Genomic DNA, 27,439 nt, shown 5'->3' with positions numbered 1-27,439 from the left:
TCTGCTTCTAAGAAACGCAAAAATACACAGACACAGGATATTAAAACCTATTCAGGGAGAAATAATAAGCCGATACAACATAGAGTTGAGTAGGTTGATTCTTTATTAATAACCGGCTTTATGTAGTTTTAAACTTAACAAATAGCATGTTGTTCATGGTGCTCTTAGAGATGGCTGTGCATTGTTTTGATATGCTCTCTCCATTTTTGGATAGGAGGACTGCCACAAGCCACAAGTTTTTTCAGAAGAGGACTGGGCTCTAAATGAGACGCATCGGGATGGGCTTGGTGGTAATGCTCCAACCTCTCCAGGACTCTTTCCAGGCCCACCATGCTGGCGTAGAACATGGGCCCACCTCGGTGCCTTGGAAAGCCATAACCGAACTGATAGATGACATCAATATCCTCCGGTTGTGCAGCTATGCCATCCTCCAGAATACGAAAGCCCTCGTTTGCCAGGGCAAAAAGGCATCGCTCGATTATTTCCTGATCTGTAATATTGCGCGGTTTAATGCCGTACCTGCTCCTGTACGTCTCAAGGAGGTTCTGGATCAGTGGGTCAGGCTTTGCTTTTGTGCCCCCAGGTTTGTCGTACATGTACCAGCCACAACCGGTCTTCTGGCCAAACCTGCCTTGCTCACAGACCATGTCTGGAATGGGACAGTACTTACGCCCTTGGCGCCTACGTGGGGGATTTTTCGGGTCAACATCAGGCCCGGTCAACCCGGATTCCTTCCGGACTCTCCAACCAACATCAAGACCTGCAAGGTCAGACATCCTAAAGACACCCATCGCGAAACCAAAGTCCTCCAGAACCTTGTCGATTTGTTCAGGTGTGGCCCCCTCCTCCAGCAGGAAGGTGGCTTGATCAGAGTAAGGCTTCAGCATACGGTTTCCGACAAAACCAGGGCAGTTTCCAACAGCAACACTCACCTTTCCCATCCTCTTCCCAAGGCTCATCGCTGTAGCGATGGATTCACTTGAGGAGCGAGGCCCACAGACAACTTCTAAGAGCTTCATGACATGTGCCGGCGAGAAGAAGTGCATCCCAATCACCAACTGGGGTCTATCCGTCACACCGGCCAGTGCATCCACATCCAGACCAGAGGTGTTGGAGCAGAGTAGAGTGGTTGGTCTACACACCTTGGACAATTCTTGGAAAACACGCTTCTTAAGTGCCATGTCTTCAAAGACTGCTTCAATAACAAGGTCCACATCCTTCAGGTCCTGTAAGCTGAGGGTGAATTTGAGGAGATTGAGAGAGGCACTCACTCCCCGTCTTTTGGCGTCTCTCTCTAGCATGCCAATCACCATCTGCCTGCCAGTCTCCATGAGTTTCTTGTCTGACTCTACAGCAATGACAGAAATTCCCACACGTGCCAGAGACACAGCAATGCCCCTTCCCATAGTGCCCAGACCTAAAAGGGAGACAAAGTAATAGTCAATACGGAGTAAAACAAAACCACCAATTTAAAACAACATAGGCACAATTACATTTGTTAATTGGCAGATGGTGAACCTGATCAGAGCACAAAACTGTGCCATATATCTATGCATGAGGGTTTGTACACTGCCAGCATTCTTCCTCTATGATAACAGAACATTTCTGCTTGTCTCAAACGTAAAGCAAACAGATGTTTTAACACTTCTGAAAAACAACATTGGCACACTAACAACCTATAAGTGTGCATAAAGCTGTCCAAGATAAGAATACTAAACAGAAAAAGAGGGTTTTTTAAATGTATTTTTACAATTTCAAATGTATGCTTTGAGTTGCTTGGGTTTAATAAATGTAAGTAGCCTACATAATTATAAAAAAATAATTAAATGTAAAAAATACATAAATGTTTTATTTTCTTCTTTGGAATATTAAAGGGATACAGAAAAATTTAAATTCTGTCATCATTTACTCATCAGTCATTCCAAATCTGTACTTTTTTCTTTTGCGGAACATAAAAGAAGATTTTTTGAAAAATACTTTTTGTTGTGTCCATTCAATGAAAGTCACTGGGGTCCAATGTTGTTCTTCTCTATTTCAAAATATCTTCTTTTGTGTTGCACAGAAGAAGTAAAGTCATATATGTCTGGAACATCATGAGGGTGAGTAAAGTATATAACATTATAGTTATTATTTAATTAGCTTTTATGTTTTTATTATGATTTCAGAGTCATTTTAGTAGAATTTTTAGTGAATGCGTTTAGTAAATTTGTTATATGCTTTTGTCATTTTTACACATTATTTTAATGTTATTTGTCCTATTAAGATTTAGTTTTTATTTATTTCCATTTAGTAATTTTGAGTGCTTCAACTTTTTTCATTTAGTTGACAAGGCAACATTTCTAATTTTTGTTTAGTTTCAAACAGTGCAAACAGTAGAGCAAGGCTCTAACAATGCCAAGGCCATAAGTTTGATTCCTATGGAAAGCAAAAACTGTAAAATGCATCTTGAATGCAATGCAAAGCGCTTTGGATGAAAGTGTCTGCCAAATGCCTAAATGTAATACTTATAATTATTTATTTATTTTAATTCAATTCACAAAATAGTTTTATTTAACCAAACTTTAATAGTTTTAATTAACCAAATAACCCTGCTACCATCCCCAGGTCTTGTTCATGCACATAAAGACATTCTCTTTTGGTACCTATAACGGCTGCACACCGGATCTCTCTGGGTTTGGTGTTATTCCATTGCGCTCCACTAGGCAGAGTCCATTTCCCAGCAGTCCTCTCTGCAAAGAAGCAGTACTGTAGAGCCTGGGCCTGGCCAGAGTTGAAGAGAGTGGCCATCAGTTCACTCTCACGCTTTATTCCCTGGCTGTAAGGCATTGTAGCAGCCGCCCGCACTGCCTGAACACAAGCCAAAGGTGCCATCACTCCCCGAGCCTTCTTCTGAATCTGCATAGTGACCGCTTCTAATAGGGCATCCAGATCTGGAGGGTAGGGTACGGTCAGCGCGCTCAGTCTTCGGGAAGACAGCGGTTTGGCTGTGAAATATATAATGGATATGATGTCAAAATATAACCTAATGTGTTAAACAAAGGCAATGCTAAGTGGATAGTATTGAACCTCGTGTAGTACTTATGGTCATTTTATAACAAACATTAACATAAGCAATTACTCTGAATCAAATGGAGCGGTCAAGAAGAAATTCCAAAATACTTAATGGTATTTTTAATGGTAATCAGTTTCTAAAATATGTTGGATTTCTGAAAGTGTAATCGTAGCATTCACACACACACACACACACACACACACACACACACACACACACACACACACACACACACAGTTTCATGTGGACTTTACACAGACATAATGATTTTTATAGGTACAAACTGTATATTCTATCCTAGCCATCACAGAAAACTTACTGCATTTGTAGTTTTGTACAATTTCAAAAAACATCATTTAGTATGATAAGCTGTTTTCCTCATGGGGACCAAGAAATGTCCCCACAAGGACAAGGATTTCCCAGGAATCATAATTAACCTAATTATAACTAAGTTTTGATCCTCAAACGCATTTAAAGGGGTGTCAGAAAGTGATGACCGGCCAAAATGTCTTCACTTTACACTCTGTGTCCTCAATACGATGGTCTAAAACTCAAACCAGTCCGAAAGAAAGACACACACACACACACACACTGCATTTTTAGTGTTTTGACTTCCTGGCTCACTAAAAGGATTACGCAGGGCGGTACCTGATTCAATATAGCTTTTAACTGCATTAGATTCATCTTTCTCTCTGAAATCTGGGTCACTCTGATGAGCCTTAAAGGGCCAGCAGGATCAGAAACCAACAGTTTTGTCTGTTTTCTGCTCTGTCCTGTTATGAGCAATCAATAGAAGTATATTGACTGGAATTAGCATTTCAAAACAGCGTTGTTCCTTTCAAGTAACACATAGAAGCATGAGTGTCCAGTTTGATGTCTAGTGTGCTGTACTATAGTGCACAATACAGATGTTGCTGTGGTTAATCTGTGGTGCTGTGGGAAGGACTTGAATCACTAATGCTGTGTAAGTAGGGCTGGGTCAGATCCTGATAGGTGCATGTGGATGTTTCAGCGACTGGAAAACAAGATAAATCTCTGTGTGAGATGAGTGGCGAGAGAAAGATTCTACAAAAAGTGTTGAATATGAGTGTGGCACTTTTGATTACTTTTTACATGGTTTTCTGTTAAATTATTATTATATTCATATATGCAGCCATTAAAAAGTGTCAGTAAGGCTGCATTTATTTAATCAATAACAGTAAAACAGTAATATTGTGAAATATTATCATAAATTTAAAACAACTTGTTTCTGTTTTAATACATTTTAAAATGCAATTTACATGATCCTGCAGAAATCATTCTAATACGTTGACTTGCTGTTCAAGAAACACTTATTATTATTAATAATGCTGAAAAAAATGTTTTGTAGAAACTGTGATTGGAACAGCATTTACTTGAAATCGAAATCTTTTGAAACAATGTAAAAGTCTCTGTTACTGTTGAATAATACATAAGCGCTGAAATGCTTTATTGGAGTGGGAGGTCTCTGCTGAGCTCTATCAATGGAGAAAAATAATGGGATTTCTTACCTCTGGGACTCTAGTGTCTCACAATAGATATTAAGATCTATCACACACATGAGATTTATCATCCAGGCTAATTCTCAGCCATTCTTTAAACAAATTCTGTGAGGCCACAATTTGTGATGGAATCAACCCGTTTACATTCAGACAGATTTGGATCATTTGCAATTAACCATTAGTCTGTAAATCAGGCACATTTGGCTGTTGTCCACCATACCTGTGCCACGTTTGCTCCTGCTCCTCAGTTCCATTTAGTTGACTGTTGCAAAGATTTTGCCGGGTTGATCTTCGCTCAGCGTGTGATTACAGTGAGAGCATTAGCTTTGCGGCCAATCTTTAATCTCCCTCCACAGCTTATCCTGACTCTAGATGAACCCTGATCTCCCCGTAAGGCTGTCACTCACAACATTCACATTACAAGAGATCTGTCTCCCTCACTCTCTGTAGAGCATAATAAACAGCGGCACTTACTGTAGACCTAGAAAAGTCGAATAATTTGACAGAAATCCTTCAGAGAGCCCGGCAATCGTTTCAATGATTTAATTGCTCTCATATGATTTTTCATTACTTGAGGAAATGGGGGTCAAGCAGAAGGTGAAGAATTGGCATTCATTTTTCAGAAGCTGCAGAGAATCTCTAATTATTTTTCAGAGAAAGCACAATTCAACACGCTCCAAGCGACAGTATAAACAAAAGATTTTTGACTTCACTTGCCCCGTATTTAGTTAAGACGGCTGTACTGAAAGTCAAATATAATCATTAACATTTTGCATGTTTTTAAACCAGTTTGAGGGGATTTAAAGACCATCTTATCATCAAAAGTGAATAAAAGATCTGTAATAATGAAAGCTGTTTTTATAAATCAAAACAAACAAAAAAACATGCCATTTGTTAAAAATTTTCTCCAATGCTCAGAAAGGTCACAATTAATATTCTAGTAATATCTGTTCCTTTTCACTTCTTGAAAAATAGATCAAAAGCACAGAACGACTCTGAAACTCGTTGACAAGGATATGAAACATTAATTCCATTTGCGGTGACAAAGGATTTATCTGTAACATCCCCTGACTCTGAAAGCCTGCCAGAGACTCGGCTTTCTTTTACTGTTCAATCTTTTAATATCCACATTTCTGCTTTGCAAGCTCACGCTCATGCTGACATACCTACAGCTCTCAGGGCAAACTCCACAGCCACCTCACAAGCGTTCTGCTCTGTGATCTGGTCAACGATGCCCAGCTTCAGAGCCTCCTGGGAAGAGACATGGCGGCCTGCAATATGAAACAATAATTCTGCTGTTGGTAAAGGAGAAACTGAGCGATGTGGTATGAGCGATGAGCTTTACGTGATTATTTTTTTGCTTTATACATCATGACAATGGGTGAGGAAAATCACATCATAACCATAAAACTGAAATCTCACTGATTAACTCACCTAGAAATGAAAATAAAATACTCAGCATTACAGCGTTTCATATGCTGTTATTTTACCCGTGGAAAACAAATAAGACTTTTAAAAGAATGTTCATACAGCTCTTAAAAAAAGAAGACATGTGGTCATCAGAAAAAAGCACAGAAAAAATATTTTATTTCCTCTTTTTGCGTTCCACCAAAATAATAATAATAACAATTATAATACATACATTTGGAATGACATGAGGGTGTGTAAATAATGACACAATTTTCATTTTTGGATGAACTGTTGCTGTTAGCTGAACAATGACAATATTTTCTTTTTAGAGCTGCTTTACAGCAGAACTGAACACTGTTTGCATAATGTAATCATTATTTTCCTGTTTATCCCTGTAAAGCTGCTTTGAAACAATCTGTATTGTATAAAGCGCTATATAAATCGGTATTGTATAAAGTGCTCTATAAATGAAGGTGACTGGATTTGACTTGTTGCTATATAAGCCCTAAGCAAATCAATCAGAAACAATTCTGATTGCAATGCAATGCTGACACCTGGTGGGAAAAGTTTGATTTATTACTGAAAACAAAATGTAGTCCCCTACTGTTTGCATTTTTATCATAAAGTGCATTGGACGATCAGATTAACTGTAGCACTTCTTACAGTGAAGCATTAGTGAATTATTTATGAAATCTCTTTGAAAATATCAGAGACACAGCAGCGAGCGGCTCACACAATTTTAGCCAATCAGGAAATTCAGAAACAATCTCTGCAGGACATATTTCAGTCACTTGACTTTGACTGTTATGTTTTTTTGCGGAACTGGGATTTACAGAGTAGGGCATGTGGCTGAAATTAGCAAAGAGGCTGAAATCTGTTGGGGTGAATTGTGGGTGTGCCAATAGGCTAAGTGTATGATTTACCCGTGGTGATTAGTTCTAGGGCAGCAGGAATGCCAATGAGCCTGGGAAGACGCTGAGTTCCCCCAGCAGCTGGCAGGAGGCCCAAAGTCACCTCTGGAAGTCCAAGACGTGCCTGGAACGCATAATACATTATAGTACATTACATAGTGCATAAACTACAAACCAACAACCTTTCATTCTCTTAATAAACTTCAAATATTGATATCAAAGTTCAACCAATTAACTCACAACATAGCAGCACTAGACAGAATTGCACAATATTCAAGCAAGTAAGCATGCATGTTCATAAGAATACACAGCAGTATAAAGTGATACCTTAGAGTGTGCAATACGGTAGTGACACACGAGGGCTAATTCAAGGCCCCCACCTAGAGCCACCCCCTCTATGGCAGCAACCACAGGCTTCTCTCCAGCCTCTATGGAATCCAACAAGGGTAGCAGAGGTGGTCCTCTCAAAGGCCCAGCAAACTCACGGATGTCTGCGCCTGGAGAAAAATGCATTATCATCAGATGGTCTGATGGTTGCATCAGATCTTACATAACTCAGCCAGAAAAAGCTAATCAGTGAAAGACTTGTGCAACATACATGTGCCAGCATGTATAACCAGAAAAGGCTGTAATTTTTAATTTTGGTGGATGTTTGTCTGTGATATTCTAACCTCCACAAAATCTTCCATTCTCTCCACAGATCACCACGGCCGTGACCTTCGGGTCACTCAGGGCTCGATCCATCATCTTTGCAATGCCATGACGCACAGCAGAACTAAGGAAAAAGAGCAGATGACATGTTAAAATCACTATTGTTCATTGACTTAAATGGGTTTGTAGTAATGCACTTGAAAAAACTTTCAAGGACACTGTCTTTATCTATGTGGAAGATTATGTGTAACAATCTTATTGATAAAAGTCTTTTTAACTACGCAAAAGTTAGAATTGTAACAATGTAGTACATAACAATAGGAAAATATATGCAAGGTGCAAATTGATTGTTTGGTCTTCCTTAAATTCCCTGTAAAGTCAAAATGATGTATGTGTTCTGAGTTTGTCACAGAAAAATGTGTTATTAGACACCCAGCCAAATTTGAATGATAAAAAAAGCCGGCAAGTACATAAAATAAGCTATCAAAATCTTGAAAAAATGAGCAGTAGTCTCTGCTTTCAAATGCTGGGGGCGTGTCCGCTGGCTGCTCTGAACCCACGCCCACTAACGGTAAAGCTGCCCACTGCCTATTGGCGCGGACGAGCCGTGGGGGCGCCATCTTAAACCGGTCACCCGCTCCGCTCAGCGTAATCTGTTTGGCAGGTGCAATGAGCTGCCAGGACATTTAATTAATCATATCTCACTGAATATCGAACTGATATTCACGCGGGTTTTTTTGCTGCAAAAGTCATACACGTAGCTACGATACAGGACAAATTGAATATTTTACTCACAAAATACAAACAATAGTACGATAATGTAAAATGTTAAATCTTACTTGTGAAAAGTAATCCCCGAGTGATGGTCCGCCGATTTGAGCAGGAATATGCTGCACAGTGCTCTGGCATCTACTGCTGCTATGCAACGCAAATAGGAGTATGACCGGTTTAAGATGGGGGCCGCATTTCTTGCGCCGCAGCGGCCAATAGGGCATCTAGTCTCTATATGATATCTATGGTCGCCACAATCAACTGTCACCCGGGACAGCCGGAATGGATGCTCCTAGCAGCTTATTAGGTTAATTATAACATAAGCACACAAGGCAACTAAGGCCCTGTTTACACGAGAACGATTCTGGGTGAAAACGTAAAAATATTTGATCGGATGTGCCTTTCGTTTACACGGCGACGGCGTTTTGGAGGCTTAAAAACGCAAAAAATTGAAACCACCCTCCAGAGTGGAAATCTTAAAAACGATCCACCGTCGCGTTCCCATCTAAATAGTAAAAACGCATATCTGCTCACTGTGGCTCTCGTCGCGTACGTGTTTACGTCACAGGCATGCTCCATTACAGGAAAATAACCCCAATATGTCGGATTATTTCCATACGTCGGACCTTCAAGTTGCCATAGCAGCTCTGATAAACGTACAAGAGTCTTTTCAGCAGTTGTACAAAATATTCTCAGATATTGGTGTTGTTGTGTCGCAGTGCTTCACATTGCCACCTAGCCGCCTGGAGTGCATACTACATCGAATTTCACACACTTTTGCGTCGTCATATGCACGCGGATTTCCCCCGATAACGCTCGTCTAAACGCAGAATAAAAAGTGATAACGCAACGCCAGTTTTGCGTTTTCTCTTCAGATCGTTTCCGTGTAAACATAGCCTTACACTCTTTGGTGGTCACGCACTGCTGATGATGTCACCAGTTGTCGGCGCGACAGGGGGATGAAGGCCGAGGCGGGAGATAGTCGTTCGGCCCCATTCACCAGTAACACAACAGCGGATTATCAGTGAATCCCAGTTGTCTCCGACGAAAGTTTATAAAACTATCCCGTCTAAAATGATCACTACGGAGGCGGGTTTTGGTGGTGATCCTCAGCTCTCCATCAAGGTGGCTCTTCACAAAATTAATCCACCTCTTCTTGATGTGATCGTATTTAGGAAATTTAAATAAGGACACCGATCTGTTTTGTAAGTGATCGCATCCAGGTAGTACGCATTTCCGTGACGAAGACATAGCTAACTAGCAAACTGTAAGCTGTAGTAACTAATAATACTGACAGTAACTCGCGATTGAGCGGCAAACTGATGCGAATTTGCTCTATTTATATTGTTAGGGGAGCGGCCAGCCTCAGGGGCTCCAGTGCGTCATCAGGTAGGGGCGGTATTAAAAAATCCGGTATTTGATATAAAAAAATCCGTAAAATATTAACGGTGAAAAACTGTTTAACGGTCTAACTCCACAATTCAGTACTTCACAGTCTTTGTAATGTGTTTTAGCAATACATTTCTAATGTGTTTAGAATTTTTTTTTTTTTAAATTGCCTTTACAGGGACTTTAAGAACAAATACAAATGGATTGGAAAATATGTAAATGCTTAATTTTTTAGTAGATTTTTACTCACCTTAAGGAATTGACTGGTGGGTTGGTAAGAGTGATCAGACCAACTGATCGTCTAACAAGTTCATATCGGGCCATTGTGTTGAGCTGAACTGTTGTGTTGTGTTTGAGTTGCAAGAACTGCAGGACTTTGGAACTTGTGACCAGCAAACTCAGTGCGTCAATGCAATCTCACACCCACTCTGCTTTATTATTTCACACGTCAGATCTCTTCCGTGACAATTAATTTTTAATGCGATAGTATAAACACATTTTTTTTTTTCAAAAAAAAAAAAAAAAGTTAACGTTCAAACCACATCTGGTCACCGCAGGAGTCGGCTTCCGTCCCCGGAAGTGAATTTACCAATCTACTATGGTCAAGGACTGATATATATTTGGACACACACACATTTTAAATATTATTTTAATACTTTAAATAATACTCTATTAATTTATTTATTTTTGTATAAAAGCTTTTAGAACATAAAATATTCAACTTTTCATGGATTTGTTTTATCTTTTTATTTTCAAAAAGGCAATGTTGATATTGTCTGCTTGATAAACTGGCGAATCAACAATTCCACTAAAGCGAGGGACTTATGAATATTAAATAGATCGCGTACCATGTACGTCAAGAATGTTAATCAGCGGTCACATAGACTAATTAATATTCATAAAAGTATGGCCTTCGCCTACGTAGGATTCGTACTTTCGCTCCCGGAAGTTATCCGCAGTGAATAGACAATAGTATCTGCCCTCTTTAGTATCTTCGTCATGCGCTCGCTTGCTGGACTGATCGCTGTAATAGTAACAGCTACATTTTACCTTTATTTACTCTCCTCTTATCTCCCCCCTGGACCCCAGCTGCCTAAACAGGACCATGAAGGAGACACGGCTAAATCTAATGGTGAAGACAACCAAAATGAAATGGAGACTGCTGCCTCCAGGTGTGCCTTTCAAATGCGTGTGTGATGATGATAACTACGGTTTGTCTATCGCAATATAACGATAGCTCTCTCAGCTGGAATTGTGATTTACCAGTCTTATGCAAAACATTGTGAGGATGTAGCTTACAGTGTAGAAAACGCAAGCATTATTAAAATGGATGCTCTCTATCTTGTCCTTGTCTCCAGCTGTCATTTGTCCTTTTTGCAGTGAAACTAGATCGGTTCTGTTGCTGCCATGTTAATAATGCAGAAGTTTACTCGTGTCCATCCACTACTATTATCTGCAATACTCTACCTACTCATATTAGTATATTAATTTATCTATTATCTTGACATATTTCAAGGATAGCTTTTATTTGCTTTTTCCTCTCTTTATGTTTTTATTTTTATCTTATGTTTTTTTTTCTATGCAAGCATAGAGAATCTTGATGGCTAAGAATACCATTTTCTCAGAATCTTTTGACTGAGCGGCAAGCAACAACTTTTGTGCAGGCGCGGTAGCCTGGCCAGCTACGCAATGTTATTCCTGTTATCTCAGGGAACCAAGGTTACACTAGTAACCGAGATGTTCCCTTTTAATATGGTTCACTCACATTATGTTAGGTGCTAACGCGATGGTAACCAAATTCAATAGCGCCGTGCTACTAACGCAGAACGAAGAAAACCATCCTGCGAGCCCAGCCTATAAGCACTCAAAAATGAGGGTCCTACTATAGATATTTTCCAAAAAGGCCTTGCTGGGGCAGGATTGCCTTGGGACAAACAAAGCCATCTGAACAATCTGCAACTAACTGGAGCAAGTAACCTTATCTGATCATCTTCAGGACCCATCCTGACACTCGCACTGGAGTGGGGAGCCAGCGCTCGCGTTTTTGCAAGCGTGAGGAGAGGTGCTCTTTTTGTGAAGGTGTTTGCGTTTTATTTTTTGGCTCGCTATAACAGCGGTGACCTGCCTGGATGCATGCATGCACTTTTTGTGGGTCAGACAGACCCATTACTGACAACAAACACATTGTCGCCAGCGGCCAGAATGGAACAAGGCTGGGAGGCGGGAACAAATAATCTTGGGAGGTGGTCCGGCCTCGGCGGGACCTTGCCTTCCCCTTTTTATGGCAAACGCATCAGAGCTGTTTCATCTTTGGCTCAGTATCCAGCGCTATATTCGGGCAGGGACCCTGGTATTTAGGAAGGGGGTAGCACTTGCAGCTACGGGGCGCTGTCTGACCTCAGGCTCTGGTTGAGACTGAGCAGGTGTCGTGGCTGGTTTGGTAGGCTGCCTGGTTGACAAAGTTTTTTTGCAACCTGGCACAGCCAAACTGGACCGCTTCAGCAGGAAGTGGCGGATGGCTTGCGATGATTTCTGGCCCGAAGTAAAGCGGAGTTTGGCCTGAAAGCTCATAGAACATTGTATGTAGAACAGATTCAGCTTGGCCAGCCGCAGAGTAGGCTATGGCCGCTAGGGTGGACCTGGTCCTGCACGGCTTGGAAGGATGAACAGCCTTGGCTTTCCAAATCAGAGCTGTGTGTGGGCAGAGATGCACGGCGACAGCTTCCTCGAAAATGTTCTTGATAGTGATTTTGTGCAGTGCCTCTCTGTAATGGTACCACCAGCCGCCGCTCATTTACCGACCATAGGCCGTTCTGGTAGGGATGTAGAGTTGTAAGAGTGAGTGGAATGGATAGCCGCAGGGGAGCTGCAGAGCGCTGTCATCGGTGCTGGTTAATCCGCTTCTTTTCTTTGCAGTCTTCAGAGTCAGCGAGGAGATGATCTTCGCACTGAAGGAGAAACATTCTGAAGAAAAAAGCATACCGAGATTGGCTTGTATAGGCGAATGGCCTCACCCATTTTGCCAGGCTGAAATGTCATTTGTTCGTACTGGTGCACAAATGTGATTCAATCAGGCTTCAGTATTTCGGAAAAAACTGAGTTTCCCCATAGCGTTATCAACTAACGCAATGCGAGTGAACAAAATCAAAAGGGAACCACATATGATTTATTTTCCTCATCTCTGATGAGGTGGTTTAAAGGGTTAGTTCACCCAAAAATTTAATTTCTGTCATTAATTACTCACCCTCATTATTTATCCTCATTAATTACTCCCCTCTTCGTTCATCTTTGAATCACAAATTAAGATGTTTTTTATGAAATCCGAGAGGTTTCTCAACCAGCCATAGGCTTCATTGCAACTTTCAAGGCCCAGAAAGGTAGTAAAGACATCGTTAAAATAGTTGTATTAAACACAGTGCAGTGCTTCCATGTTCTACGTCAGAATGCCGGCTCACCATCGTGGTGCTCATGTGAACAGCATCGGCCAATAATGGGTCAGCGTTCTGACATGAACCCGGAAGTGCTGCACTGTCTTTACTACGTCAACAGCGTAGGAGACGGACACAGAAGACAAGAAATTGTTGAATAAAGTTATTTTTGTTTGTTTTATTGTATTCTTAGAATACACAAAAGTATTCTTGTTGCTTCATAACATTAAGGTTGAACCACTGTAGTCACATGGACTATTTTAACAATGCCTTTACTACCTTTCTGGGCCTTGAAAGTCGCAATGACGTTGCTGCCTATGGCTGGTTCAGAAACCTCTCGGATTTCATCAAAATGATCTTAATTTGTGTTCAAAAGATGAACAAAGGTCTTACGAGTTCGGAAAGACATGAGGGTGAGTAATTAATGACAGAAATTTCATTTTTGGGTTAACCCACCCTTTAAGGCTGGTAACCAATGGGCTGTAAACATTGCAAAAAGGCGATACTTGAGGTATTACCATAATGTATTTGAACCAGATAGATAATGTCCAGATACTGTCCTTGCAAGTTTACCAATGTCATGTAACTTTATTTTGGTCCAGGTTGAAGTTCCCATCAGACCTGGATGAGCTGAAAGAGATGGCAGAGCTGTTGCAGTTTTATAAAACAGAGTACACAGGATATGTGCTGTTACTCTTTTGTAGTGCCTACCTCTACAAGCAGGCTTTTGCCATACCCGGTTCCTCTTTTTTAGTAAGAGCACAACTTTTACACAGAAACATTATACTTTAATGTACACATTTATCCTTCCTATTGTGTTGCGGGTGAATTTAAACCGCATTCTGGTTAAACTGTTCATTTGTTCTGGAAATGTTTCTTATTTAGGGTTACACAGATATGTTTAGGAAAGGCTGTACAAATTTTGGTGACAATGATCAAAATGACCCTCACTGGTTTCCATGTGATTTGTCAAAAATCAAGAATTCTGTGTCTTCATCTACTTGAGTTTTCAGTCTCAATTGTACGTTTTTTGGATCTTAAATACTAGACTGTTGCAGCACTAACAGGAAGTTTGAGAAACAAATTTTACCCTGAAAAGGCTCTGAGAACCAGACATAACAAAAAGGCACAGGCTATTTTTTTTACACCAAGTACAAATAGCAATAAAATTCATTTAGACTACACAAAGCACAAATAATGTTAGATGTTGTAATAATTTTCACCTTCTGCAAATAGTTACAACTAAAATAAAAAAGGGAAATGTTCTTTGTTTTTGTTTGTTGTCTCTGACAAGCTGCAGTTAGTGTTTCCATACTGGCCATTTTTAGCGAATTGCATGGGGTTAATTCGACAACACAAACGGTGTTCCCATATTATGGACACAGCTGGAGGGTTACAACATGCAGCTTCATATCCTTTGATCTTGACTTCTACATTAAATGACTTTATCCCCCCCCAGAACATCTTGGCTGGGGCCTTGTTTGGGACGTGGTATGGTCTTCTTCTCGCCTGTGTCCTCACCACAGTAGGTGCCACTCTCTGTTTCCTCCTGTCCCAAGCGTTTGGCAAGGAGCACATTGTGAGACTGTTCCCTGACAAGGTGGCCATGCTGCAGAAGAAGGTACATCTAGTTATCTTGTCTTCTAAGAAGTCTGAGAGCACAAAGTATGCTAATCATCACTGGATTTCATTTATAACTTTCCTAATTTTTACTTTTTTTCCAGGTCGAGGAAAACCGAAGTAGCTTGTTCTTTTTTCTACTGTTCCTGAGATTCTTTCCCATGAGTCCAAACTGGTTCTTAAACATGACCTCCCCAATACTTAATATTCCTATCACTCTTTTCTTCATGGCTGTCTTCATTGGTAAGCACTGTTAAAAGAAGGAACATTTCCCTTAATTTGTAGCATTTATTTGAAACATGTTTGTTTGTCTTTCAGGCCTGATGCCATACAACTTTATCTGCGTCCAGACGGGATCAATGCTGTCTCATATCTCCTCTCTGGATGACTTGTTCTCCTGGAGTGTGTTGTTGAAACTGCTCCTTATTGCTTGTGTCGCCCTGCTGCCTGGAGCTCTGATCCGTAAATACAGCACTCGGCATCTCCACCTGGACGGCCTTGAAACAAATGGACTCAGGCAAGACAAGAAGAACAGATAAGGGACAGCGTGGGGTCATTGATTTGATCCTACTTAGTCACTTTGTGGGTGGCTACTATTTGAATTCAATGTGTGTTTTTGTTTTTTGTGGCCTAACGAAAGCTGCTGTCTCTTTTTTGGCACAGGTTATAATGTATGTGAGAGAAAGGACCTTTTTGATGCCATTTTTGGATGTTCTGTTGGGTCTATTTGTCTTGAATTCTGAATCCTGCTTTCATGTACAAATCACAGAGTTTAAAATGCATACTGTGCATTTATTCTGATTCAGCTGTCCATAACAGTCTTTTGTGGTTCAAAAGACATGTAATCTTGCAGCAAAGTATAAGTTTTTGTGGTATTTAATGCAGACTGTAATATGGATATTGTGGATTTTGGTTGTGGGTTACTGTTGTGGAAATGTCACATTAGCCTTAAAAAGTGAACTACCTCACTGAGTGGGAGAATATTTAATATTTTAACATGTTGGAGTACTTGTAAATATTAAAATGGAACATCAAGCTGTAAATATTCGCTATGGGTTTTTTTCTACATGGAAAGGCAGACATTCAATATGTGAAGTCATACCCGGTCACTGAAAGCCCATCCAACTTGGTAGTGTTTAAATGGATTTTGCCAGAGCCATTAGCAACGCTGTGAGCAGAATGCAGTATTTTCATTCAGCAAACACCCCATTCATGTGAGTAAAGCTCTTTATGATGTGATCAATCATCTCATCTGACAAAAAAACTCAATCCATTAGCTCCTGTCAGAACATTTAATCACACCTGCATGGTGTTCATTCCAAGCAAGCATTCATATGCACAATTGAGGAATATTATGTATGTTGCTTTAAAATTAAAGGGAAAATTTCATCACATTATGATTAGTGCATTTGTTTGACCCAATCATTCATACCCAATAACAGGGGTGTCCAATCCTGCTCCAGCAGGGCCATTGTCCTGCAAAATTAAGCTCCGGCCTGCCCTAACACCCTTGCCTGGAATTTTCTAGGGCTGTGTCCAAAACAGTCACCCCTTATATAGTGCTAGGGCTACATGATTTTAGGAAAGAGTCTTGCAAGTTCAGTTTTGTCTAATTAAGACTGAAGCTAAACTGCAGGACAGTTGCCCTCAAAGAGAAGGACTGTACAACACTGGCCAACAAAGATGTCAACAAGATGAGCTTCGGACACAATCATTTTATAAAGAATTTTATTGCTCAAATCCATGTTGATCCATGAACAGTACAGTTCGCCTACATTTCAAAACAACATGGTTGTTAGCAGAAAAAAAGAAAGAAAAAAAAAGATCAGCTCTCAGTACCCCTCCCCTACCCACAATCCAGCTAAGGGGAGACGGCAGGCAGTGCAGCAAGCCCAGTCTCTGTTTCACATCGCTCAAAATGAACTAACGTAAGAAGCTAGAGAGCTGCGTAGGAATGGATCTGCCGTGGAAAAGTCGCAAAGAAGTTTTCACAGCCTATGATTTGAATTGATTTCTCATGCATCGCTCTGATTTCCTTCTCTCACCCCAAGTTAAGCGCAACTAGAACGGTGTCTTCATACTGTGAGCAACTATAGCTGTGTTTGTGGTCTATTCGAATATCATTTGAATATCAAAACAACATAAAACAGCACATACTTTAAGTCTCCTTCACCCTGGCCCAAAAGCAAACAATGAAATTTCATGCCAATACTACAAACAACAGCTACCCCTAAACTGACCTGATTCGTTCGACTTATATTAGCTATGACTTACAGCCTAAAGATAATGTAAAGACCTCAATTATCCCTAGCGTTATGTTACAGGATATCGTAATGGATAGCGAGACAGCGTGATTACCAGATTACAGAGACAAAACAGTGTGATGTTAATGCATGTATCGACTAATGCTTCTGTAAAGTTAAATACTGATGCACACCTGACAAAGCTTCGAAATACAAACTCTTTAAGAAAAGTTAAGAACCACTGTAGAACGTTAGATAGGTGTCTATCGACAGTGTGGCGCGTTACAGTTACAATAACACTTTAAAGTGAACCAAATTACCATACTGCTACACAACCCGAACTCCATCAATGAGCAAACACCTGAGATTAAGCAGAAAGTCAATAATTCAGGGTAAATAACGCCCTCATTTGGCTACGAGCCTTCACAGAGACAAGAACCGTAAGAACCATGTTCAGCTTCTAGAGTGAAAACTTAGACTTAGAAGTCACTTGATCCACCAGAAGCCTCAAGCCTTTACGAACAGAAACAGCATCTGCACCTGGGATCTGTGCTACTCTTTGTGGATAAGTGTGGACAAGTTGCTTCAGTGGGTAAAAAACAATTTACAGTCTATGTTTGTGGTAACACACCCCTACTGAAAACAGTTACTAAAGTTATGGAGCGGGACTTCTTGCAGTTCAGTCCACAGACAAATCATGTGAATTACTGTACGAATGCAAACCAGCTTTGCAAGTACACATACATGGACCTGACCGTGTACTGTCTTCCATCTCGATTTGACATAGGCCTCTATGAGAGATAACACGCATGTACAGTAGACCAGCAACAGATCCACTGCAGTCAGGGCAGATCCGAGGCGACAAAAATACCTGCATTTGTGATTTCTGTGTGATTACAATAAACAAACACAGTGACTGTGATTAGTATATCAAGTTAACAGTTGTTGTTTTTTTCCTTTTTTTTTCTATTTTTCTTCATATCAAACCAGGTTTGTTTTGTGAAAGGCCCTGATAGAAAAACCTCAATAAAAAAAAAATGGTCTTACTGTAATTCCTGATTTTGGACTCATTTTTATCAAATGAAAGCTGGCTTACGCTTTAGACAACTAGCTACTACTGGAGAATGCTTTGAATTAAGCCATTCTACTTGATATTCGTAGTATTTTTAAACCATCTGTCATTGATCTAAACATCAGTACACAGTATCCACATTTAGAACCCCTTTCGGGCAGCTAAGTACACCTCTGTTACACATTCTATAAATCACGAGGTTGTGATCGGTAAAAGAACGCAGTAAATTCAGATACAGTTTTGAAAGCTTTAAGATCCATTCTTCTTTGTCGGATGGACCTGAAGACTTCAGACTAGTCTTTTTCATATAAAAGAAAACGTTCAAAACTTTCAGTTTACAAGGCATACAAAATGTTGGGAGAAAAAAGGGAAATTAAGATTGGACTGAGGTACCCTGACGCCTGAGGTAGATCACAATACTGACATGCGCGCCAATCACAATCTGATCAAAGTGTTGCGTTGATTCATTACTATTCTTACTGTTAGTATACTACCAATATTCATAGTCTACTTCCAAGAAAAGAAACACTTCCCTTCAGAATAACATGGCAGTGTTCCACCAAAAAAAAAAGAGCTTTTCTGTTTCCGTTTCTGATTAATAGCTCACATCATAAAATAGGAAAAAAATAGATTCATAAATATTTCTCTCTCTTTATATATATATATATCTATATACACACACGCATACACACAAATGGAAGCTGTGCGTATTGGCATAAACCATGCGTCTGGAAGATGAGGCTTGGCTCTCATTGAGCGAGGGAGCTGTCTGTGATGTCATAGACCGGTGACGTTAAGGCCACGAGCTTCCATGGTCAAAAAAGAAGAAGAAAATAAAGCACAAAGTGATATCCATCCTGTTGATCGGTTCCCCAAAAACAGCCCGAGTATTGTAAAAAAAAAAGAAAGAAGATAAAATCAAAACAAAAACAATATCGCTGACCAACCAGCTCACTGAACATGACAGGGAGGTGCTCTCTCTTAAAGGCTGCTTATTGTACATTCACAGCTGTCATGCCGTTTAGAAAGCTCCCTGACAAAGAGATTTAAAGCCAAACGCGGTCGTGTGTGTGTACCACAGGTGCCTTCTCATCCCACAATCAACCTGAACCTCCATCACATTTTGAGACACCCATCTTTTTGTTTGCTTTCAGAATAGATTAAGGCAGAGTTCTTGGTGCACATTCGATTTCGCTTCTGCCCAATACCAATCCAGTAAAGGTGCGCTGTATTTCAGGCGCCGGTGCTTGCTTCAGAATTTTTTCATACCCCCTAAAGCAAACAAGGGGTGGTGACTCCTAATCCACATCTACTACATACCTACTTCGTCTCGTAATGACTGCCGCCACAAGAGTGTGGCAGCGATGAAATAACAAAATGCAGAGGCTGCAAAAACACTGGCATTAAAATAAAAATGGAGTGTAAGAGCTGGATAGAAATAAGAATAAACGAAAAAAGAAAAGCTAAAAAATGAAAGATGCACAGTAAGAAATGTTTCAATGTTTGCATCCGTTGGCACGCACAGGCTTAAGTAACAAGGATCCGTTGCGTTGGATGATGTGTCCTGAAATGCAAACAGGCTAAGATATGAGTAAATGTTCTGTCCTTTACATTTCCCAACATTCTCATCCCATCATCAAAGAAATTGGAAAAACATAATGTTATGGGTACGCAACCGCGTATGTGCACTAATCGCCCGCTTGCTGGCTTGTGCAAAACAAGAAGAATCATACTTCTGCTTCAAAAAACAGTGTATTTGTTCTAGTGTACTGGTGAGGATCACTGAAATCGCAATCTGAGCATTAAAAAAAAATAATAATTCGGTTGCCAACTGCTAGTGCACACCCACACTTACCTACTCAAAAAAACAGCAACACAACTCAGTCAAAATGCATCAGTGTACACGTGTTAATGGAGCATCTTATCTTTGTTAACCCTATGTTAAGCCTAAATTAAGAAGTTTCTAAAGAAATTGTTACTTGGGGCGACCGTGATGTGTCCCGTCCTGATAGCAGATGCCCCATACCTATTTGTCTCTCAGTCAGGGTGTGTTTGAACAATAAAAGGAACACTTGTCTTACTTGCACTTCCTTCCTCCTCCCCCCCCCCCTCCCTCCCCAATCTGGCAGTGCACTCAGAGCCCTTCTGCCTGTGGCTCCTTCGTCTCCCCTAGAAAGAAGTTCTTTGGTTTTGATCCCGAGGCTGCTGGTCTGCCCGGCCGGTCCCCTGCATCCGGTCTGGTCTGATTCCAGTTGGGAGGGCTACATTCATTGGCAGGTGCCCACTGGGGCTGCCCTGATGGTCACTTGGAGCGTTGTGTCACGGGGGTGCCTTGCTGGTGCTTCTGTTCCTGTTGTTTCACCTGCTGGATGATCTCCCTGATTTTCCTCTGTGCAGTCTGTGGGACCAGAGTAGAGCATGTTTATTGAGCTAAATGTTCGGTTCCACTTCGGTTTCAATAGGAGAGAGGTGACTGCTTGAAGGTGGCACCATAAGACATCCTGATTTCATGTTTTTGTCACTGACAAATAAGAGGTGATTTAATTTACACCCAATTCAACAGCATTTAGCTTTTACATGGTCAAGGAACAAAAAAAGGTGAAAATACACTAACATACAAAAGTTTGGGATATGTAAAAAAAATTATAAAGTCTCTTCTGATCACCAAGGCTGCATTTATTTGATCAAAAATACAGTAAAAACATTAAAATTGTGAATTATTATAACAATTTATATAAACAGTTATCTATTTAAAAATATTTTAATTTGTAATTTATTCCTGGTATGGCAAGGCTGAATTTACAGCATCATTGCTCCAGTCTTCAGTGTCACATGATCCTTCAGAAATGATCATAATATGCTGATCTGCTGCTCAAGAAACATTTCTTATTATTATCAATGATGAAAGCAGTTGGGCAGATTAATACTTTTATGGAAACTGAAATAAAAAACATTTCAGGACTCTTTTATGAATATAAAGAAGCCTTTATTTTAAATAGAAATGTTTGTAATAATGTGAAAAAATGTGTTTACTCTGACTTTTAATACATTTAATATGTCCTTGGTGAATAAAAGTAGTATTTTTTTTTTAAATCTTTCTAACCCCAAACGTTTGAATGTTAGAGTATAACACTTGATGTTGCAGATTTCAATTCAATGTTGAAATGAAATGTTGTGTACAGTTAAGATGAGCATTATTTTGGACCAACGAGTGTAGACGGGGCCACCCAGCTTGAAAAAATAAAGCCATTCATCCATGTTTCTTTAAGCAGTCCTGCACTGCACGGATATATTTACATACAGATAAATATCTTTTGATTGACACAGTCATATCGCTCAGCCCTACTCTCCGCCTCACTGACATGCTCTCACCACCCCCCCCCCCCCATCACCCCCCTCACCCCACTGACATGCTCTCAGACAGAAGGGGATTTCAAAGATCTGTTGCGCGAATCTGATGCCCGCGTCTACCTGTACGAGCCGCAATACAGCGATGAACAGTTGCGGGAGATGGAGGAACAAGAGGCGGCCGGAGCAGCTGCTGCAGCAGGGGAGCAAGACCTGACTTTAGCCCGGCCAGACTCCAGCTGGAGCGGACCGGTCGTGTCAGTGCTCTCGCTGTGCGCCTATGGAAAAAGATAGAGAGTCCTATTGCTGTCGCGAATTTCAGCGATCCCATTTTCTTCTGGACGAGATAAATTGGAAGCCCGCAGGAACAAACGGACGGCTTAGTGTGAATTGAGTAACGTTATTTGGTTTGTTTTTCTTTTTTTTACCAAGACATAATGTACAGAGTTTGGACACCCGGCATTATCACAATGTTCTTCCCGCGCATTCAGCTGAGCTATTGTTGTTATATTTACATCTATGATAGTATACTGTGTGCAAATAGTTCGCATTGCTAACGTTAACGTTGTGCTTACTGTTTTGTAGACAATATCGCCTAACAGCCTATCGTCACTTTATGGAATGCTTCCTGCAATGCGAGCGACTTGGTTCAAGACTATCGTCTCGTTTTGCCCACCTGTGTTGTCCAGGATATCAGGAGATATCCAGCTCCTGACGGGCAATACTGTGAATATTAGGAAACAGCTGAAGCTCTGGAAGAGCTTTGAGTGTAAAAGTGTTAATATAATTTATTTTTTTATTTTATTAAAAGTTATAACTCACATTGGTTGTGGTTCTTTTTGTAAAAATCTTACTGTTACTAGAGTATTTATTAGCCTAGAGAATGTGTGGAGAAATCTTTCGGATACTGCCGCCTGTAACCTGTAGGCGTGGTTTGGGAGTGGCCTGGCCTCATAAAGGCAGCAAAGCAAGTGCATTCTGGGAGTTGTTGTCTTTCAGCCATATGAGTAAAAAAAAAATGTTCTGCCTTTTCTCAGTCTAGAATGCTTAAATTTCTAAAATAATGTGACATATCTACTATATAAATGACCACTATTAAATACACATTCATCTTCCCAGAGCTGAAGTATCCCTTTAAGATCTATTTCTAAAGCAGTACATACTGGAGCTGTAAATTTCAGTCCTTAAGAACAATACAACACAAGGTTTCTGTGAAATATCATTTATCATTTACCTGGCTGGCAAAGAAATGCCCACTGATTTTGACAAAGACCTCATCGTTCTCGTCAGGCGTTTGGTCCCGTGGCACTATGACCTCTGCACTGGTTAGGTTCTGCAGCTCGTTAACCTGAAAGAGGTTCAGAGAAACAAGCTGATGACGTCACTACCTAACAGTCATAATGCCAGTTGGGTCAAAGTGTGCTAATGTTATGTGTCAATCAGATTTATAAAAGTACAAATAGCACATATCCAGTTGCTCATAGGTACATGACATACATCAAGACCAATCTGCTGTTATACCGTTGCCTTGGGTACCAAATATGATGCCCCGGTGGCTCGAGCTCCCATGAATTGAGACAAATATTTACTAGAAGCAAAACGTACAGTTCCTGAACTCTGACTAACAGGTCACAGTGATTTGGATCGGCCTGCTCTCTTCAAAGCCTTAGACCAAAACGTAACAGTTATATAACATAATAACCAAACTTGATAACGTTTTTTTTCCCTTTAAATAGATTGAAAAAAGCTTTCATAGACTTTTTCAGTCCTTTTGCACAGCAAATTACATTGAAAAATCAGTCAGGTATATATAAACAAATATCAAAAACAATAACATGTTCATAATTTGCTCTGGTGGCGTATATGAGGTCTCTCAGGAACTATTCACACCACATTAACTTTGGTTAATCAACAATGTTCCCATTCTTTAACAGTGAACATTTCATTTTTTTCATTTTAAACGTTTTATGGATTCTCAGAATTACTGTTCACTACTGCAAACACATTTTGACTCAATCATTTATAATGGTGCATAATGAAAGGAATATTGACTAGTTCAGAGTGAATAGGGCTTTCAGACTCTGAAATAAATAAATAAACTCTATTGAACACTCTGTTCCCTTTTGTTCAGTCACTCTGAGTTATGTCAGTGACTGACAAATTGGGGGTTTCGCTTAGAAGCCTATCACCTTCGAGTTCTACAAAATGAGCCAATGGGAAAACAATGCCATGGGTCTGCGGAATTTGCATAGCTCAACTCCGCCCCACCACGTGGGTATAAAAGGGCATTATGTTTTGCTTCGGAGCCAAGAGCTTCTCTTCACTCCTCTGCAAGCCTGTATCGGAGTTCTTTGACTACGAGAAGAGTGGCTCTTCAGTGTGTTGGTGCAACAGCGTGTTCCAGCGAGATCACATTGCCTGCTGCAGATCTGTCCAGTGATCTGCCAACAGTGTATGTGCTTCTCCCTGGGTGCTTCAATACTCCACTGAATTTTTTCTCTTCTCTAAAAGAGCTTGCACGTGGCACGTCTTTTTAAAGATGTCTCGCCTGTGTACTTCTGGGTGCAGTAGAAACGTTTTGCCATCTGATGGGCACAATCGCTGCCTATCATGATCTGCCTATCATGATGTCACGGGTGGCTGTACTAAGATGAAGGAGATCAGAAAAAACATCTTTAATCCAAAAAATTCAACAGTCAAGGAAAACTCAGGAAACAGAAAACCACGTAAAACACTGACAAGACAGGACCAAGAACTGAATAAAACGAGGAGGGAGGAGTCAGGAGCAGAAGGGTCCAGATGATGTCCCAGGCCACAGCCAGTGCGATTTCCCAAGGCGGAGTCATAGGAGGGAGGAGCCATGGTGGAGGCCTGTGCGATGGAACCAGGGATGTGATCTCCTGTGACAGAGGCGATGTGATCTGCTGTGACGGAGCCGGCTACCGTGGAGACCCAGACGGAGCCGAGGAGACACGGAGCCAGGGGGCCAAGGCGGAGCTGATGGCTCATGGGGCCGAGGCGGAAGCGGGAAACCAGAAAACCGCAGTGGAGCCAGTGCGACCGAGGTAAAATGTGGAGCTGGCGGGAAGGCAGAGCCCAGTGGAGCCAAAGGGATGGAGGGCAGAGGTGCAAACAAGAGCCAGGAACCCTGCGGTGGAGCCAGGGTGACGTCTGACCAAGGTGAAGATCCATACCTTCAAGTTTCACAAGCATTCCCTCTGGGATGGGCTTTGCTGCAGTCTCGTGCACCTGGTCAGACGTGTCGTGGGGCTCAGGCTCCGGGGTGGAATAAGACTCAGTAGGGCTCACTGGCACGGCTCAGACTGGGGATGTAAAAAACGCAGAGCAAGCAGTCTGGAAAGTGATTTAGGCATGCCAACTACAAAAAGTCCCTGGTGTGTGACTCCACCCACAAATGGCAAACTGCAGTTAAGTCCATGGTGATAGGAGGAAGGGGGGAAATAGGGTGTAAAAAAACCCGCAGAAATAAACTATCGATTCTGCATGAAGATGAAAGAGATCAGCAAAAACAGTCTTTGATCCAATAAATTCAACAGGCAAGGAAACTCAGGAAACAATAATAACAACCACGTAAAACACTGGCGAGACAGGACTGTAGGGTATGAGCGCAGAATCATGGAGTCAGCATTCCTTAACACAATAAACACACGTTAACAGGGGTTTCTAAAGCCCCAACCTATGACTCTTCCAATTCTAAATCTTCCGTTAGCGCCAGCCAGTCTGGAGGGTAGATTAGTTTGTGACACCTTTACAGCGTAATGAGTCCCCACAGAGATCCTCGCGCGATCCTGATTTGTTCGCGAGCCAACATCCAAGAAGACCGTTATCTCCAAACCCCCCCCCCCAGCGAGGAAGGAATGCCAGATGTGCAAATGGACAACACACACTCACACACACACACACACACATATATGCATCTATAACATTAAAACCCAGAAATGAGTGATTATGAAATGTAAACATGATGTATTCCTGTACGTTTGAAGTTTATACTGTATCCTGTCTATCTAGGACTGTTAGTTATGTAGTTGAACCTTGCGGACTTCTATAAAGGTCTAAGAGTTTATATATATCCTTGTATGCGTAACAAACACGGAGTGATTGGTATTAAACGAAATCGCTCAACTTGCTCGAGCCAAATATATGTAAGAAGTTAATGAAAAATATAGTTTACTATGTTTTCCATCTTTGGAGTGAAAAGAGACCAAAACTAACATCACTGGTGTTCTTAGATAACGGCGTTTACGACCCAAAGGAATGTTCACAGAACTGCCACCCTCTCTGAATTCTAACCAAGGAGGAGAAATGAATCCTGTATTCATATATATACAGTATATGCTATTATATATCCACTTGAGAATTGTATGAACAATGTATCCAAGTTCCCTATTTCATGAGTTGCCTTTTTGTGGTTTGGTCTATGTTTCTCGACAACTCTAATGCGATAATGTTTAAACTTGGCCAACTAATGTTTAACCAAATCCATTTGTGGCAAGTTTGGTCTTGATAAACTCCAATCTTCATTCCCCATTTGTTAATTGACATTACATTTTGCTAAACTTGTGACACATTAGTATTATAAGAATTGTGAAGATTCTGCTCTTAAACACCCTAATTTCGTCGGTTTCAAATGTCTCTCTCTTAGACAAAGAGCAATAAAAACCAAAGTCCCGCCTGTGAAATTCCAACCCTCTAATTGGCCAAGTCAACAGGAAGAGGCCGGATTTCTCCAAGGTGATAAATGACGCTTCCCCCCTCCGCTCGCCTCTCTGTTACTCTGACTGTCAAAAATGTAGGGTCTCGCCTCCGGGCGAGCTCTTCGCCTTTCTTTTATTTGTTTCTAGTTTAGTTTGTGTTTTTCAGTCTTAGATAAGTCTCCGTGTTTAATTCCAATCGACGAGTGAAAAGAACACCGCGTGACATATCTCTTCAGCAAATCCATCTACAAGGGACCTTTAAACGAGCGCGCGCTCGTTTTGAAGGAGAAACACGCGCACGTGACCACGTGGCGAGAGACGCACACACGCGTCTTCACCAGCCATGCGAAGATGTTACGTTAACTCCGCGTGATTTCCCCGTAGAGATCTTTATTTCTTTTCTTTGTTAGTCAAAGTTTTGTTTTCCGTAGTCGACTCTGTTCACTTCCACAAAGTGAAACAAACTTAGCCGAACTATTTTCTTTTGGTAATGTTACCCCAAAGACTTGGAAACTCCGTTCAACGCGCGCCAAGCAGCACCCAGTGACGCTTCCTAAAGGACTCCGCTCACGCACGTGCAGGAATGCCGCGACACAGAGAGACCCAGAAACTTAAGTAAATCTCTTTATAGAGCTTCTAAGAAGCATTAAGATGATGTTTTTGTGTTGTCACAGGCAGGGGACTGTCAGGGGAATGTTGCCAATGCTCTCTCTCTCTCTCTCTCTCTCTCTCTCTCTCTCTCTCTCTCTCTCTCTCTCTCTGTCCCTTCCCCTCTCACACGTGTTTCCATTGTCCACACTCTATGCATTTCTCATTCATCGATGCCTTATCGTGTATTGTTGTTTATTATGTTTGTAAATACATATATCCCATGTAACCGTAGTAAATACATAAGTAGTTCTGCCTTATTAAATTCATTATATTCATCTGATTGATGTACTGCCTTTTTGCTCATTTAAGTCCCTTAAGTGCCAAAAGATCTTATAGCAACAAGCTTACAAATTAAAGATACTTTAAAGAGTATGTGTTTATAGGGCAGGAAACCCAATTCTTGTGGCCACAGAATTGCTTTTCCTGAAATCCTATAAAGTAAGATGATATTGTGGATTCCCACAGATATTAGTCTGACAATTGAGCTAATTAATTTTGCCTGGTTTGTAAAACGTGGTCCGTGCAGGTAATTGCAATCAACTTGTGGTTAAGTGCAAGGATACACAAGCATGCATGCAGGTAAAATTACATATCATCCCTTATCGGGAGTTTTATTAACATGTAAGACTGATCTAATCCAAACATGTATGAATAA

The 27,439-nt window shown here is 40.9% G+C and overlaps 3 protein-coding genes across 6 annotated transcripts in view; 1 reads left to right on the top strand and 2 right to left on the bottom strand.

The window, feature by feature from the left end:
* Positions 1-85: 85 nt before the first annotated feature.
* Positions 86-10,286, bottom strand: ehhadh (enoyl-CoA, hydratase/3-hydroxyacyl CoA dehydrogenase). Its single transcript, XM_077216045.1, has 7 exons — positions 9,955-10,286; positions 7,565-7,668; positions 7,221-7,390; positions 6,906-7,017; positions 5,739-5,843; positions 2,643-2,984; positions 86-1,417 (listed from the first exon to the last, which is right to left on the bottom strand). The coding sequence occupies exons 1-7, from the start codon at positions 10,026-10,028 to the stop codon at positions 165-167; spliced, it is 2,160 nt and encodes a 719-aa protein (XP_077072160.1). The 5' UTR covers positions 10,029-10,286; the 3' UTR covers positions 86-164.
* Positions 10,287-10,639: 353 nt separating this feature from the next.
* tmem41aa (transmembrane protein 41aa) lies at positions 10,640-16,539 on the top strand. The gene is made up of 5 exons (XM_077216050.1): positions 10,640-10,876; positions 13,735-13,885; positions 14,592-14,753; positions 14,857-14,995; positions 15,071-16,539. The coding sequence occupies exons 1-5, from the start codon at positions 10,704-10,706 to the stop codon at positions 15,289-15,291; spliced, it is 846 nt and encodes a 281-aa protein (XP_077072165.1). The 5' UTR covers positions 10,640-10,703; the 3' UTR covers positions 15,292-16,539.
* Positions 16,467-27,439, bottom strand: part of igf2bp2a (insulin-like growth factor 2 mRNA binding protein 2a) — a 98,964-nt gene continuing 87,991 nt past the window's right edge. For all 4 annotated transcript variants that reach the window (XM_077216046.1, XM_077216047.1, XM_077216048.1 and 1 more), the window contains 2 exons: positions 22,650-22,763; positions 16,467-20,465 (listed from right to left, as the gene is read on the bottom strand). In XM_077216046.1, coding sequence (XP_077072161.1) covers positions 20,370-20,465; positions 22,650-22,763 — 210 coding nt within the window. In that variant the 3' untranslated portion in view covers positions 16,467-20,369. The remainder of the gene's footprint in view (positions 20,466-22,649; positions 22,764-27,439) is intronic.

Source organism: Siphateles boraxobius, unplaced genomic scaffold, assembly GCF_051911475.1.
Source record: "Siphateles boraxobius isolate OS27281-9 unplaced genomic scaffold, OSU_SipBor_1 7, whole genome shotgun sequence".
NCBI lineage: Eukaryota > Metazoa > Chordata > Actinopteri > Cypriniformes > Leuciscidae > Siphateles > Siphateles boraxobius.
Note: the sequence above shows the minus strand (reverse complement) of the source record. Positions and strands in the feature narration are given on the sequence as shown.

Excerpts from the sequence above, each read along its gene's own strand:
- ehhadh (XM_077216045.1), bottom strand. The coding sequence starts at position 10,028 with ATGGCCCGATATGAACTTGTTAGACGATCAGTTGGTCTGATCACTCTT. Across the intron at positions 7,391-7,564 it reads GAATGGAAGATTTTGTGGAG|GCGCAGACATCCGTGAGTTT; the intron begins GTTAGAATATCA and ends ATTTTTCTCCAG. Across the intron at positions 1,418-2,642 it reads CCGGTGTGCAGCCGTTATAG|GTCTGGGCACTATGGGAAGG; the intron begins GTACCAAAAGAG and ends TCTCCCTTTTAG.
- tmem41aa (XM_077216050.1), top strand. The coding sequence starts at position 10,704 with ATGCGCTCGCTTGCTGGACTGATCGCTGTAATAGTAACAGCTACATTT. Across the intron at positions 10,877-13,734 it reads ATGGAGACTGCTGCCTCCAG|GTTGAAGTTCCCATCAGACC; the intron begins GTGTGCCTTTCA and ends ATTTTGGTCCAG. Across the intron at positions 13,886-14,591 it reads TACCCGGTTCCTCTTTTTTA|AACATCTTGGCTGGGGCCTT; the intron begins GTAAGAGCACAA and ends ATCCCCCCCCAG.